This window comes from Loxodonta africana, chromosome 1 (genome assembly GCF_030014295.1).
Source record: "Loxodonta africana isolate mLoxAfr1 chromosome 1, mLoxAfr1.hap2, whole genome shotgun sequence".
Lineage (NCBI taxonomy): Eukaryota > Metazoa > Chordata > Mammalia > Proboscidea > Elephantidae > Loxodonta > Loxodonta africana.
The window spans coordinates 61,017,629-61,033,393 of NC_087342.1; the positions used below are offsets into that span (position 1 = coordinate 61,017,629).

The 15,765-nt window shown below is 39.5% G+C and overlaps 1 protein-coding gene across 2 annotated transcripts in view; it reads left to right on the forward strand.

The window, feature by feature from the left end:
- Nucleotides 1–15,765, forward strand: part of CAP2 (cyclase associated actin cytoskeleton regulatory protein 2) — a 209,240-nt gene that overhangs the window by 54,568 nt on the left and 138,907 nt on the right. For both annotated transcript variants that reach the window (XM_010596195.3, XM_003416458.4), the window contains 2 exons: nucleotides 2,612–2,733; nucleotides 9,891–9,991. In XM_010596195.3, coding sequence (XP_010594497.2) covers nucleotides 2,613–2,733; nucleotides 9,891–9,991 — 222 coding nt within the window. In that variant the 5' untranslated portion in view covers nucleotide 2,612. The remainder of the gene's footprint in view (nucleotides 1–2,611; nucleotides 2,734–9,890; nucleotides 9,992–15,765) is intronic.

Genomic DNA, 15,765 nt, shown 5'->3' on the forward strand with positions numbered 1-15,765 from the left:
CTTATCAATAGCAGGGGAACATTGTATATACCTAGAGACCTAAAAATAATGACAAGAACAGACATATACAGAAGTATGTTCATTGCTGCTTTATTCACAATAGCAAAAAAATGGTTTAACAACCAAAATGTCCATCAGTGGATGAATGGACAAGCAAACTGTGGTACATACATACGATGGAATACTACACAACCATAAAGAACAATGATGAGCCTGCAAAACGTTATAACATGGATGGACCTGGAGGGCATAATGCTAAGTGAAATAAGTCGAGTGTATAAGGACAAATATTGTATGGTCCTTCTTTTATAAGAAGACAAGAATAGATAAATATAGAAAATCAAATGTTCAGTGGCAATTACGAGGGGTGGGGAGGGGAAGGGAAAGTACTCTTTAGACTCTTGTTATTTTTGGTGATGGGAAAAGTGGCACCGAATATGGATGTTGTAAGCAGGGCACAACCAAAGTAAAATGAGTGTTTGAGCACATATGGATGAGTATAGGCAAACTGGTATATAGGTAGGTACAGGTGTGTACATAGGTGAGAACAGATAGAAGTATTATAGGTACATGTAAACACAAGTAAGTGGGTAGAAGCATGTATATTCATTAAAGACTCAAATATGGATACTCCTCAGACATAACCAAACACCTTCCAAGACTGGTTTTCTGGGTTGGACGGCTTAGTACTGCAGTCTCATGGAACAACTCAGTCAAAAGCAAAGATGAGAAAGTAAGGAGGCAGGGAAGCTAGAGTACTGGAAAGGGAACAGACAGGATACAATTAAAGAGAATGTTGCCACATGGTGGTAAATGTAGCTAATGTCACTGAACAATTTTTGTGGAAATGGTTAAATTGCTGTGTAAACTTTCACCAAAAACTCAATTTTATATATATATATATATATATATATATATATATACATATCTACACAGACACACACACACGTAAGAAAACAATTAGCTGTGACCCACTGCCGTCAATTTCGACACATGGAGACCCCGTAGGACAGAGTAGAACTGCCCCATGGGGTTCCAAGGCTGTAAATCTTCATGGAAGCAGACTGCCACATCTTTCTCCTGCAGAGCACCTGGTGGGTTCGAACCGCCGACCTTTTGATTAGCAGCCAAGCGCTTAACCACTGCTCACCAGAGTTCCTCAACTAGCTGTGGGAGATAATTACTTCAGTTTGCCTGCTAAATGATGCACAGTTTCATAAACTTATAGTTGTCCTGAGCTGGGCTGTTTGATTTGATGTAATTGAGTAAAGAAAGATTACCAGTGGGTTTAGTGTTTCCTGGAAAATTGTACTTTAACAGAAAGAATTATTAGAAATAGTAAAAATAAGCTCCCAACATTTAGCAGGATACAAATTGTGAAATATATGTTCAGCAATAATGAAAAAGAAAGAAGAATTGATTCATTCAAATTGTATTGTAGGCAAGAATATTGAATATAGATAGCATGGACTGCTAGGAGAACGAACAAATCAGTCTTACAAAAAATACAACCCTAATGCTCCTTAGAAGTGAGGATGGTAGGACTTCTCAGCTCACTTACTCTGGACACAGGAAAGACCAATCACTAGAGAATGACATTATGTTTCGTAAAGTAGAGGGTCAGTGAAAACGAGGGAAACCCTCGATGAGATGAATTGATACAATAATGACAACAATGGACTAAAACATACCAACGATCATGAACATGGCACAGGCCTGGGCAACGTTTTGTTTTGTTGTACATAAGGCCACCGTTGGCCAGAGCCGACTGGATGGCAACTAACAACAGCAACAGCATACCTAAGATTGTATCATATAACAAAACCAAACCAAACCCATGCCACTGAGTCGATTCCGACTCAAAGTGATCCTATGGGACGGAGTAGAACTGCCCCATAGGGTTCCAAGGAGCAACTGGTGAATTCAAATCGCCGACCTTTTGGATAGCGGCTGAAACTCTTAACTGCTGCACCACAAGGAAGTATCAAAGTAGACACTTAATAGTGTAAAGAGAATGAAGATTTGCATGTTAGAAATTACCTAACCAGTTGCCCTCGAGTCGCTTCCAACTCATGGTAAGCTCATGTGTGCGGAGTAGAACTGCTCCGTAGGGTTTTCAAGGTTGTAACTTCTCAGAAGCAGGTGGCCAGTCCTTTCTTCTGAGGCACCTCTGGTGAATTTGAACTACCAACCTTTTGGTTTAGTAGTTGATTGCTTAACCGTATGTGCCACCCAAGGACTCCTATATAACATATTAAAAAAAAAAAAAAAAAAATCCCATTGCCGTTGAATCAATTCTAACTCACAGTGACCCTATAGGACAGAGTAGAACTGCCCCATAGAATTTCCAAGAAGCAGCTGATGGATTCAAACTGCTAATCTTTTGGTTAGCAGCCAGGCTCTTAACCACTGCGCCGCCAGGACATGTAAAAATCATTGAATTGAATAGAAAACAAGCTTAATACAGTAAAACCTGTGAAAGCCAGAAACCTGTTTAAGGCAGAAACCTGTGAGAAAATGAAAACTTAAATATTTTCCACTAATAAGTTAAATGGTGACAGCTTGCTCACCCTTGCTAATGTTCACATGGCCTCCGTTTGTGTTTTTCTAGAATGGCAGAAATGCAAGGACTGATGCAAAGGCTGGAGCAGGCAGTCGTCCGGCTGGAGTTGCTGTCTGCAGGGTCACACAGGCCTCCTGGGGACTGCGGGGAAGTGAATGGTGTCAATGGAGGTAGGGCAACAGGGTGTTGTCGTTACTGGTTTCTATGTGGGTCACTTGATTTTGTTCACATCATTCAGCTCTCAAAGTAAGAAATATTTCTGCCTTTCTTTCTTCAACTTTCTTACTCTTTCCTTTACATGCAAGTATAACATTAACCAGATGCAAAAAAAAAAAAGCAGTTGCTAAAAGAGAGAAAGGAAAAACTACAACCTACAATCCACTAAAATTTCCAATATCTGCGCCATGTGCTAAATGTCATTATTCTTTCATTTTAATGTTTATACTGCTGAGCCACAGTCAAGGGCTAAGTATATTATCTAAGTAATTATCAAAAAGAAACGAATGTTCTCAATTAGAATGTAAATTGGAAAGAGTTACTGTTCTGTGGATTTTAATTTTAAAGAGAACAAGTCATTAAATTTAGGAACTGAGACTTTAAAGGAAGCTAGTCTGATGTGAAGCCAAGTATAACTTTGTTATAACATGGTCACATCACATTGTTTTACCTTCGCCTGTTCCTAACCAAATATGCTTTTACAATTATATAATCAAAAACAAAAAAGTTTACCGCTTTCTTAAAAGGTGTACCATATATGGCAAACTCTCTAAGTTATCTACAGTAATCTTTCCAAATTCTTCTCGTTTTTTTTTAGGGTTGCAGATTTAGTAAATAAAAATGCAGGACACTCAGTTAAATTTTAATTTCAAATGAATATGTTTTGTATAAGTATGCCCCAAATACTGCATCAGCCATACTACATGGGCATACTTATTATACTAAAAAGTTATCCATTGTTTATCTAAAATTCACATTTAAATGGGTGTGCTGTATTTAATCTGGCAACTCTATTCTTATCACACATGCCATTCCTGCTTATCTGACCCACTTCAAATCCTGTCAGCTTCTTGGGGCTGTAAAAAGCCTTGAAAAAGAAGGGGTTTCAAAAAAAAAAAAACTTTTGCCTGGCAAGATCTACACTGATGCTTCTAGAATTTCAGGCTATTTGGAGCTGTGCCTTGTATTGCATACCCTGAGACAGAAATGACCATGTGAGCACAAAGGCACGGGCTGTGTGGTTTTTTTTTTTTTTTTTTTTTACTTCCTCCCCGTGAACATAATAAAAATTAAAACGCTCAGAATGAATTGAAAGGGGGTGATATTTAAAGGAAGGCTGCCAGGGGCCTGTAAGTTTTTCCACATTAGCTGAGACACATCAGTGATTTCATTTTAAGCATCTTTTTGTTAACCATACAGCTGGTATATGAGATTCGGTAAACCTTACTCCGAAGAAAATATTTTCATGTCCTCTTCAGTCACTTTGTTTCATTATGCTGTGTGTGTCAGGTGATCATAAGACATTTCTCTAAGATTGCTGATGACAAATGTTAAGATTGGGAAAACACAAAGTTAAAACCCAGCTCCCAGGAGATTCTGTAGTGCTGTTGAATAAAGAAAAACCTCAATAATTGGGACCTCACTTACTCAGAGGTACTAGACTGAACCTTGTATTTCTTTTTAATAAATAATTTTCTAGGAAAATTGATATGCTAAACAAAATTGGAGGGCATATAATTAAATTACTTCAGTGTTTAAACAGATATTTTCTAATATAGCAAGTCATTCCTAATCAGTTTTTAGAGTAAGCTCTTTTAGTGCAACTTAGCCAACAATTTATTGTCCTGCTTGAAATAAAATAGGATAGTTAGTAGGTGGGATGATATTCATCCTTCAAACATTTTAGTAATCTCAAACAACACAGATAGATAGATACATAGATATACAGATAGATACACAGACAGCTGTCATCTAGAAGACTCTGACTCCTAACAACCTTATGTACAATAGAATGAAACATTCCCCAGTCCTGCATCACCCTCACAGCTGCTGGCATGTTTGAGTCTATTGTTGAAGCTATTCTGCAAATCCAACTCTCCAAGGGTTTCTCTTACCGTCACTGGGCACTACTTCACCAAACGTGATGTCCTCCCCTAGAGACTGATCCCTCCTGGTGATATGCTCAAAGCAAGTGAGTCTTAAAATATTCTGTTGTGATCCATACGATTTGCATCAGCTAATTTTTGCAAGTAGATCGCTAAGCCTTTCTTCCAACACTGTCTTAGTCTGAAGCTCCACTGAAACCTGTCCACCATGGGTGACCCTACTGGTATTTGAAATACTGCTGGCATAACTTCCAGCATCATAGCAACATGCAAGCCACCACAGTAGTACAAACTGACAGATGGGTGGTGGCCCAAACAACAGAGCTTCCATTTATTCTTAGTAAATTTTGGTACATTTTCTAAATTCAGTTTTTATGAAATCCTTAAGGACAACCTCTCACTTTAAATATAATCGTGATGATGGCAATGATGTTCTAACTAACATTTAAAATTTTTTTATTTAAAGAAGAAACTTTAAAAAACCCTAAGGAATCCTCCAGACAACTACTGAAACTAATAGAAGAGTTCAGCAGAGTATCGGGATACAAGATAAACATAGAAAAATCAGTTGGGTTCCTCTACACCAACAAAAAGAACATCAAAAAGGATATCATCAAATCAATGCCATTTACAGCAGCCCCCAAGAAGATAAAATACTTAGGAATAAATCTTACCAGAAATGTAAAAGACTTATACAAAGAAAACTACAGTACACTTCTGCAAGAAACCAAAACAGACTTACATAAATGGAAAAACATACCTTGCTCATGGATAGGAAGACTTAACATTATAAAAACGTCTATTCTACCAAAAGCGATCTATAGATTTAATGCAATTCCAATCCAAATCCCAACAACTTTCTTTAATGAGATGGAGAAACAAATCACCAACTTTATATGGAGGGGAAAGAGGCCCCAGATAAATAAGGCATTACTGAAAGAGCAGAACAAAGTGGGAGGCCTTACTTTACCTGATTTTAGAACCTATTATACTGCCACTGCCAACCTCTTGCAGTGGGTTTTATATATATATATATAATGCCACAGTAGTCAAAACAGCCTGGTACTGGTACAACAACAGATACATAGACCAATGGAACAGAATTGAGAATCCAGACATCCATCCATCCACATATGAGCAGTTGATATTTGACAAAGGCCCCAAAACAGCTAAATGGGGGAAAGACAGCCTTTTTAATAAACTGTGCTGGCATAACTGGATATCAATCTGCAAAAAAATGAAACAAGACCCATACCTCACTCCATGCCCAAAAATGAGCTCAAAATGGATCAAAGACCTAAATATAAAATCTAAAACAATAAAGATCATGGAAGAAAAAATAGGGACAATGTTAGGAGCCCTAATACATGGCATGAACAGTATATAAACATTATTAAGAATGCAGAAGAAAAACTGGATAACTGGGAGCTCCTGAAAATCAAACACCTATGCTCATCCAAAGACTTCACCAGAAGAGTAAAAAGACTACCTACAGACTGGGAAAAAGTTTTTAGCTATGACATTTCCGGTCAGCATCTGATCTGTAAAACCTACCTGATACTGTAAAAACTCAACTACAAAAAGACAAATAACCCAATTAAAAAATAGACAAAAGATACGAATAGACACTTCACTAAAGAAGACATTCAGGTAACGAACAGATACATGAGGAAATGTTCGCCATCATTAGCCATTAGAGAAATGCAGATCAAGACTACAATGAAATTTCATTGCACTCCAACAAGGCTGGCATTAATCCAAAAAACACAAAATAATAAATGTTGGAGAGGGTATGGAGAGATTGGAAGACTTATACACTGCTGGTGGGAATGTCAAATGGTACAACCACTTTGGAAATCAATTTGGCGCTTCCTTAAAAAGCTAGAAATAGAACTACCATACGATCCAGCAATCCCACTCCTTGGAATATATCCTAGAGAAATAAGAGCCTTTACACGAACAGATATATGCACACCCATGTTTATTGTAGCACTGTTTACAATAGCAAAAAAATGGAAGCAACCAAGGTGCCCATCAACAGATGAATGGATAAATAAATTATGGTATATTCACACAATGGAATACTACGCATCGATAAAGAACAGTGAGGAATCTGTGAAACATTTCATAACATGGAGCAACCTGGAAGGCATTATGCCAAGTGAGATTAGTCAGTTGAAAAAGGACAAATATTGTATAAGACCACTATTATAGGAACTTGAGAAATAGTTTAGCCTGAGAAGAAAACATTCTTTTGTGGTTATGAGAGGAGGGAAGGAGGGAGGGTGGGAGAGGGGTATTCACTAATTAGATGGTAGATAAGAACTACTTTAGGTGAAGGGAAAGACAACACACAATACAGGGGAGGTCAGCACAACTGGACTTAACCAAAAGCAAAGAAGTTTCCTGGATAAACTGAATGCTTTGAAGGCCAGCGTAGCAGGGACAGGGGTTTGGGACCATGATTTCAAGGGACATCTAAGTCAATTGGCATAATAAAATCTATTCAGAAAACATTCTGCATCCCACTTTGAAGAGTGGCATCTGGGATCTTAAACACTAGTAAGCAGCCATCTAAGATGCATCAATTGGCCTCAACCCACCTGGATCAAAGGAGAATGAAGAACACCAAGGACACAAGGTAATTACGAGCCCAAGAGAGAAAGGGTCACATGAACCAGAGACTACATCATCCTGAGACCAGAAGAACTAGATGGTGCCCGGCTATAACCGATGACTGCCCTGACAGGGAACACAACAGAGAACCCCTGAGGGAGCAGGAGAGCAGTGGGATGCAGACCCCAAATTCTCATAAAAAGACCAGACTTAATGGTCTGACTGAAACTAGAAGAACCCCAGTGGTCTTGGCCCCCAGACCTTCTGTTGGCCCAGGACAGGAACCATTCCCGAAGGCAACTCTTCAGACAGGGATTGGACTGGACAATAGGTTGCAGAGGGATGCTGGTGAGGAGTAAGCTTCTTGGACCAGGTGGACACTTGAGACTATGTTGGCATCTCCCGCCTGGAGGGTAGATGAGAGGGTAGAAGGTGTTAGAAGCTGGCGAAATGGACACAGAAAGAGAGAGTGGAAGGAGAGAGCAGGCTGTCTCATTAGGGGGAGAGTAATTGGGAGTGTGTAGCAAGGTGTATATAAGTTTTTATGTGAGAGACTGACTTGATTTGTAAACTTTCACTTAAAGCACAATAAAAATTATAAAAAAAAAAGAAACTTTTAAAAGGAACATGATCCATTACAAATATATAATCTGCACAGATCAAAGAACTACCCAGTTACGATACTGGTGTTATGATGTGTTTTATGGTGTGTTTTCTTTTTCCCTGGCTATCAGGTAAGTTCAGCTCAACAGTTGAAGAAATATTTTTACATGCCTGCCAAGTGACAAGCACTGTGCTAGGTATGAGGCACTCTCGGATGAGTTATACACAGCTCTAACCCTCAGGAATCTTTTGGTCTCAATGAATTACCATTGAGTGCTGCAAGTGCTTTGATTAAGGAACGTTCAAAGGATGCAGGCTGGGGAGAAAGGCAGGACATTAAAGGCTGCCCGGAGGAGGTGTGAGCAAAGCTGAGTGATGAAAGGAAATTGGAAAGTATTCCTTTTTATCCTTGTACCTTCTGCTATGTAGAGGCCTTCCATAATATCTCTAAAACCTTCTCCTACTTTAAATACTCATCAGAGACCTCTCCCATAGCAACAAATAGATTTATCTGTTTCCAAATACATCCATAAACAATCTTTGGGCTTGTGCCCCTTTTGTGTTCTAGGAGTTGACACATACTATATTTTGAAGTTTAAGGACAACTCAGCTCCAATAGCCTGCTTAGAAGTTATACCATAGGTATCAGCTGCTATCCAGTCGATTCTGACTCATGGCGACCCTATGTGTGTCAGAGTAGAACTGTGCTCCATAGAATTTTCAATGGCTGTGGTCTTTCAGAAGTAGATCTTCAGGCCTCTCTTCTGAGGGGCCTCCGGGTTGATTTGAACCACCAACATTTTAGTTAGTAGCCAAGTGCTTAGCTGTTTGTGCCACCCAGATACAGAGAGCTGTAAATAACTGTTTTCGTCAGTCGCTGGGCCTGTGGAAGTGGGCAAATGAGGAAAAGAGAAAAGGAGGAGAGCTTTACCCTGTAAGTTTTATGAGCATGGATATTTCTGTACAATATGAGGGAGGGAATCCTAGGTTTCGTTTGGATTTTAATAGCCTGTACTGCAGAGTTTCTCAGTATGGTGTTTCTCACTGTTATGGACTTGAAGTCAGTGACTTAGAATTTTTTTTCTGCTAATTAAAATGCAGTGAAAGAAATGCAGAGCAGACAGTCAGTGCACACCAGGTTGGACTATTGCCATTTCAGCTTTACAGTAACTTGCCAGCTCAAAACCCAACATGGGTGAGCTCAGTGGGCATTTTCATACCTACCTTCACCACCTCTTAGCCCCCCAGAAAGTAAAAAAGAAGAAATATGTGTGAAATCGGCTTTATTTTCCTACTTGCCTAGAATTCATTATTACGTTTTAATTGCCCTGGGTAACCTTGGTAACTATTTACAAGGTTGTCATAGCACCTGGACAGGTCGGTATACAAGAAAGCATCCCAGCTTTGAATTAATAAGATTCAGTTCCATTTTAGGTCCCTGGGTGACACGAACGGTTTGCACTTGGCTACTGACCTAAAGGTTGGTGGTTTGAATCCCCTTAGTGGTGCTTCAGAAGAAAGGCCTGGCTGTCTGCTTCCACGAAGATTATAGCCAAGAAAACTGGGTGGGACAGTGCCACTGTGTCACGTGGGGTCGCCATGACTTGGAATAGACTCAATGCCAAGGAGTTTTTTTTTTTTTTTTTTAAACAGGTTCCATTTTGAATCTACCTCTGACTTGGAATACGCTTCAGTCAAGCCATTTGCTCTGTTTCCATCTCCATTTCCTTATCTGTGAAATTATGATGGTACCACTAACCTCACTGAGTTTGGGGGGAATTTAAGTGACATAAAAGTATTTAATTAAAGAGGAGGAAAAGTAGGAAAGCAGTGTTTTCTGAAGCCAGAGAGAAGTGTTTAGAAATATATTGATTGAGTAAATGAATAACTTATTGAATAGACGGAGGATGATTTTAATAGTATTAAATGTCCGTATTACTTATGACAAGGCAGTACTCATTTTTCACTGAACTTCCAGGGAATAACAACAGGTTCCTCTTCCAAAGGTGTGACACCCTCTGTAGAGGCCTTCGATAAGCTGATGAACGGTATGGTGGCCGAGTTTCTAAAGAACAGTAGGATCCTCGCTGGCGACGTGGAGACTCACGTGAGTACTTCCTTCTCCTGTTCTCCGTGTAGAGTTTCAAATGATCAGCCCAGCTGCTGCCAACTCTAATGGCGAGATGAGATCTTTCTAAAGTTTTCTAATCTAGCCTGGTACCAGTTGTCATTGAGTCAATTCAGGCTCATGTGTGTCAGAGTAGAACTGTGCTCCGTACGGTTTCCATGGCTGGTTTGGGGGAAGTAGATGCTCCATAGGGTTTCCGTGGCTGGTTTTTGGGAAGTAGATTGCCAGGCCTTTCTTCTGGATGGACTCGAACCTGTAACTTTTCGTTTAGCTGCTGAGCCCCACTCAGGGACTCCCTAGCTAGGTAGGTGGTAACTAAAACATTCATTTATGCATTTGTTCACTTAATCATTCCTGCAACACTTACCAATTGAGCCTGTGCCACGTCCTGTTCTAGAAGTTGAGAATTAATATAGGGATGAACAAGACAGGCCAAGCCCCTGCACTCATGGAACTTTCATTTTAGTCTGGAAAAAAAGACACTATGTATAAATATATAGACTAACTCAGGTAGTATTAAGGACCATAAACAAAAATAAAGCTGGGGAATGATACAGAAACTTCTGGGAGCAGGGATTTGTTGAAGATGTTAGCTGACGTCGAGTCTGCCCTGACTCATGGCAATCCCATGCTCAGTGGAATAATATACCGCCTGGTCCCTGCCATCCCTGTGATCAGACCATTGTGATCCATAGGGTTTTCATGGACTGATTTTCTGAAGCAGATTTCCAGGCTTTTCTTCCTAGTCTTCTTAGTCTGGAAGCTCTGCTGAAACCTGTTCAGCATCATAGCAACACGAAAGCCTCCACTGACAGAGGGGTGGTGAGCGTGTACGAGGTGCATTGGCCGCAAATCCAACCTGGTCTCCCACATGGAAGGCAAGGGTTCTACTACGGAATCACCAGTGCCCCCTATTAGAGAGGTGGAGATAGGGATGGGCTGTCTGTGGAGATGTCAGGTGAGCAGAGATGACTGAGGTGAGGGAATGAGCCAGGCTGTGAGGTGAGGAAGGAAATTCCAGGCAGAGGAAGCTGCAAGGGCAAAGACCCAGAGGAGGGTACCTGGGTGATATTTCTAGGCAGATTGGGCCAGTTAGATGGTCGGTGAGGGAGAGCGACAGCAAAGGGCCAGATGACATGAGGCCTTCTTGGTCATAATTTGTTCTGAGTGTGAGGCAAAGTCACTGCAGGGCACTGGGCAGAGAATGACAGGTGATTTGATTCATGTTTATAAAAGATCACTCTGGCTGAGCTGAGTCAGTCACCACTCGCTTCTGCTTTCCACAAAGTGCAACCTGAGGAAAGGCAAGTCATAGAATATGAGAATCACTGGATTAGAAGAGACCTTAAAAATATCTAGGCTGACCTCCCAGTTTTAGACATTCTTTCGTACTTTTTTAAAAAACGTACTTTTTTAACACCATCCCTGAGGCTAGTCACTATTTGCATGCATTAATAAAAATCTAATGTAATAAACAAGCCAATTAAAATTAAAAAAAATAAAAGCTATCACAAGGTTCTTCTTTTTCATTGGCCTTTGTTTCTGGCAAGCTACTGAATTCCTAATCTCTCTGCCTGTGGATTTCTCAGCAACAAGGCAACCCCACTTTATTATAGGTGCACAGAAAATCTGATTCTAGAGTAAAGTTGCGGTTAGGGGTTAAAAAAAAAAGTAAAAAGGGATTCTCTCTTTACTCCTTCCCAATTAGACGTTGTACGCAACACCCAACACCAGTCCTCCAGGGGATACGGTGACGAAGGCTTCAGGACGGTTATTAAATAGCTGCTTACCATCACATGTGCAACATATCTATTTGCCACTTCTAAGAAAACAAAGATTCTTTTCTTGGCTTTCGTTTTTATTAAATATTTCTGGTAACGTGCCCATTGTCAAGAGAGGGGAAACGTTAATATTCACAAGTTCCAGAAAAGTCTGTAATAAGACATGTTCACTTCAAGTGTATCCCAGAGCTATGTAATTACTGTACTCTGTTCTTTTCCTCAGTGTTCTTATTTACAAGAAACTTTGTGTGCAGTAAGATAGTGGCTGAGTTTCTTATATTGTGGCATGCTAATACCTGAAAGCTAACATATAAAAAGGAATATTATCCCCCAAACACTAAAAGAAATTCTTGAGTGACTGAACGTTAATACAATAATTATTGTATCATTGCTGTTACTGTTAACATTGACGTTATGTTTCTGAGGTACACAGTACATTATAATAATTCTTATTAGTAATTTCTCACAAATTTCTAGAGAGAAGCTCATTCCTAGGGAATAATGAGGCCTTTAAATAAATATATTTAATTTTGAATGTCAAAAAATGTAGGATTTGCATACCGAGTAAGTCACTTCAAATTGCATAGTAAACAGTCCCTTTAAATCCTCTTTCCTCCAAAGTGAATTATAAATAAAGTACAGCTTGATTTATATTAAATTTTTTCTTTACTCCATCCAGCAGCTAAAAACAGCATGACTCAAATGAAGGAATATTGTCAATAATGAATATGTAATGCTTGAAGAAATGTCTGTTTCCCACTGATTCTTTACATATATAAAAAAAAAGATGGCAGGAAGAGAGGGAGAGAAGGAAGAGAAAGAAAGAAGAGAATAGAAAACACAGTCATCTGTAAGTTTAGACTGGTTCTTCAGCACAAAGAAAAGTGCAGGCAGCTATGGTCCATCTGCCCATGACATTAACAGTTTGAACAAGAAGTTTATTTTTTTCTCTCTTATAGGACCATGTGTCATTGGCATTAAGCTTGCAGCTGCTGCCTCTCAAATAAGCCAGAAGTGGGGGTTGAGCTTTGTTCCAAGAACACACCTGTTACATAGAGAAAAAAAAACCCGCATACCTGATTGTACGGTATGGAAATTCGAGAATGACACAAATGTGCATCATGTTAAATCCCGTCCCTGCACTCAAAAGCCATGTCACCGATACTGATAATGAACAAGGGCAGCCAAGCTATGATTTAACGTCTGTCTCCATGTGTTGGCTGCTGGTTGGGCTTAATTTACTGAACACTCAATAGTCTATTGACGGAACAGACCACAAAAAAGGGGAGCTAATAGCTACAATTAGGAAGCTCTGCTGAACCGAAGAACATAACAGGTTTAGAAAAGATTAGGTCTTGTAAAGCCTTCTTGTATGCAATGTAAACCAAAGGGCTTATTTAAATTACCCTTCAACCCAGGGACATTGGCACAGCTTGTACCCTTTTTAAGAAAGGATCAACAATGCATAATTTTATAATAGATATTTAGGGTAAATACAGTCATCAAGGTCAAAGGAAAGGACCCTCTAGGAACTATACCTCCATAATACCAAGCCCTTGGTTAGACACCATTGATCCTTAAAGTGACTAATGTGATTTTTTTTTTTTTTTTTAACAAGGTATCTGGTTGTTATTCATGGTATATGGAACTGATCTTGGGTCTATTTCTTAATGATTTGAAAATTATGAAGCAACTGCCAATCAGTTGTTTCCTAACCCAAATCCCTTTTGAAGACAAATAGGAGTTACATTTTAAATGTTTCTGGAATATTTATTTCCTGTCATTGATTAAAATGGGTAAGCAAATCCTTTTATTAATTGTTTAATAAAAATGAGACAACTGCAGTTTGATCAGAAGGGCGATAAAATTTTCAGCTAAGAAGTTGAAACCAGGTAAAGCATGGTATGATTAAACCACACGCTACAAAATGTGATGTCCTTGGATCCCCTGACTTGATAAAGGATGAACATTTTTAGACAATTACTCTAGCCTCACTTTTGATGGGTCATGATCACAATGTTAGATGTTTCTAGTCTTTGTCATTTTACTTAGATCATCTGCGACATGTTTTGTTCGTTTATACCTTGCTGGTTAGGCCATGAGCTCCAAGAGCAGCAAGGGGAGACGTAGCTCTTCCTCTGACTGGCACTAACCAACCAGGTGCCGTCAAGTTGATCCCAACTCATGGCGACCCCATGTATGTCAGAGTAGAGCTGTGCTCCATAGGATTTTCAGTGGCTGATTTTTTTTCTGAGTCACCTCTGGGTGGACTTGAACCTTCAACCTATTGGTTTGCAGTGCAGGGAATCCCCAACTGGCACCGGCAGTTTGTATTTGGATTTTGGCTCTACTTCCTACTGCCATGACCTTGAACTAGTCCCTTAGCCTTTTCAGTAAGGGGGCTAGGCAACATTTGTAAGGATCTTCCAGCTCTCAAAGTCCGTGCTGAGGTGACTCATCAGTTATCTCAGCATTAAAGCATGAGGGGGCTATTGGGTTTCCAAGAAAAAATTGCAACAGGGTAACATTGTCACCGTTATAAAAAGCATCATGAGCCCCGCCAGGGAAAGCACCTGAACCATCTGAACATGAGAAACAAGTGAAAGGAAGCATGCCAGAAAAATGATATACAGAGCACTAAGGATAAAATGCCATCCTACTTTACAACGGTGTAGAGGGAAACCGGTCCCTTCATGTAAAAAGATCTTTAGGTCCCCAGGAGTCTATACTTCTTCGTTTTATAGGTTGTCACTTCTTCCTTTACCTGGACCTATATCTGGAATAAATAATAAATTTAATTTCTGACATAAATAAGACAAAATGTCTGCATACTTATTTATTTAACTATTGGTATCCGTATCCTTCCTGTGATTTTAGAAACTATTTATAGGTAATTTGTACTCATTAGAAAAGTAACCATTTACATTTTTTTGGTGCTTTATAATCTGGGTCTATGCTGGACCCCTCCCCTCCCCCCCCAAAAGATTCAGAAGCACAAGGTTGGGGTTGACTCAACAAACCAGCCCAGTCCACAAAGGTCTACCTCCCTCTCCCCCTCTGCCTTCAACACAAGTTGCTCTTTCCATTAACTTCTAATTTTTGGAAAATCATTTTAATTCGGACATTTATTTTTATCATAACTAGACCTAGGATACCTTAGCAATCTCAAGGCCAAAGAATTTATATATAGTCTTTCACTTTCTCCAAATGACAGACTTGTGTAAAGAATTCAGCCTCTGGGTTTCATACAGGATTTAAATGGGAATCTCCTTTCTTACTGTCTTACTGTCAAGTCAGTTCCAACTCATAGTGACCCTATAGAACAGAGGAACTGCCCCATAGGGTTTCCAAGGAGCAGCTGGTGGATTGGAACTGCTGACCTTTTGGTTAGCAGCCAAACTCTTAACCTCTGCATCACCAGGGCTCCCCACTCTGTAGTTTACTACTTTTTAAGTGTCTTATGCATCCATTCAGTATTTCTTTTTGAAAATATTTGTATTCTTATTTTCCCCCTTGTTACTAAACAGTTAGGTCACTGTATGTATTGCTTTGCACCTGTTCTTTTTACTTAACAGTATATTCTAGAGATCTATCAGTACATAAAGAGCTTCCTTATTCTTTTTTACAGCTTCATGCTATTTCACTCTGTACATATATCATGGTTTATTAAACAGACCACTGTTGCTAGATAATGAGTTGTTTCCAATCTTTTCCTACAGCATATAACCTTGTGCATACATAATTTTTTACGTATACAAATATATCTGAGGATGAAGTTCCCAAAATGAGATTGTTGGGTCAGGGCCCTGGAAGGATACAGATGGAATGCTCAAAACTAGGGAATTTGAGGAGAGTTTACTAAAGAGCTACCACTGTCTGTTAGTTTGTGATATTGTAGTGGCTTGTGTGTTGCTATGATTCTAGAAGCTATGCCAACAGTATTTCAAATACTAGCAGGGTCACTCATGGTGG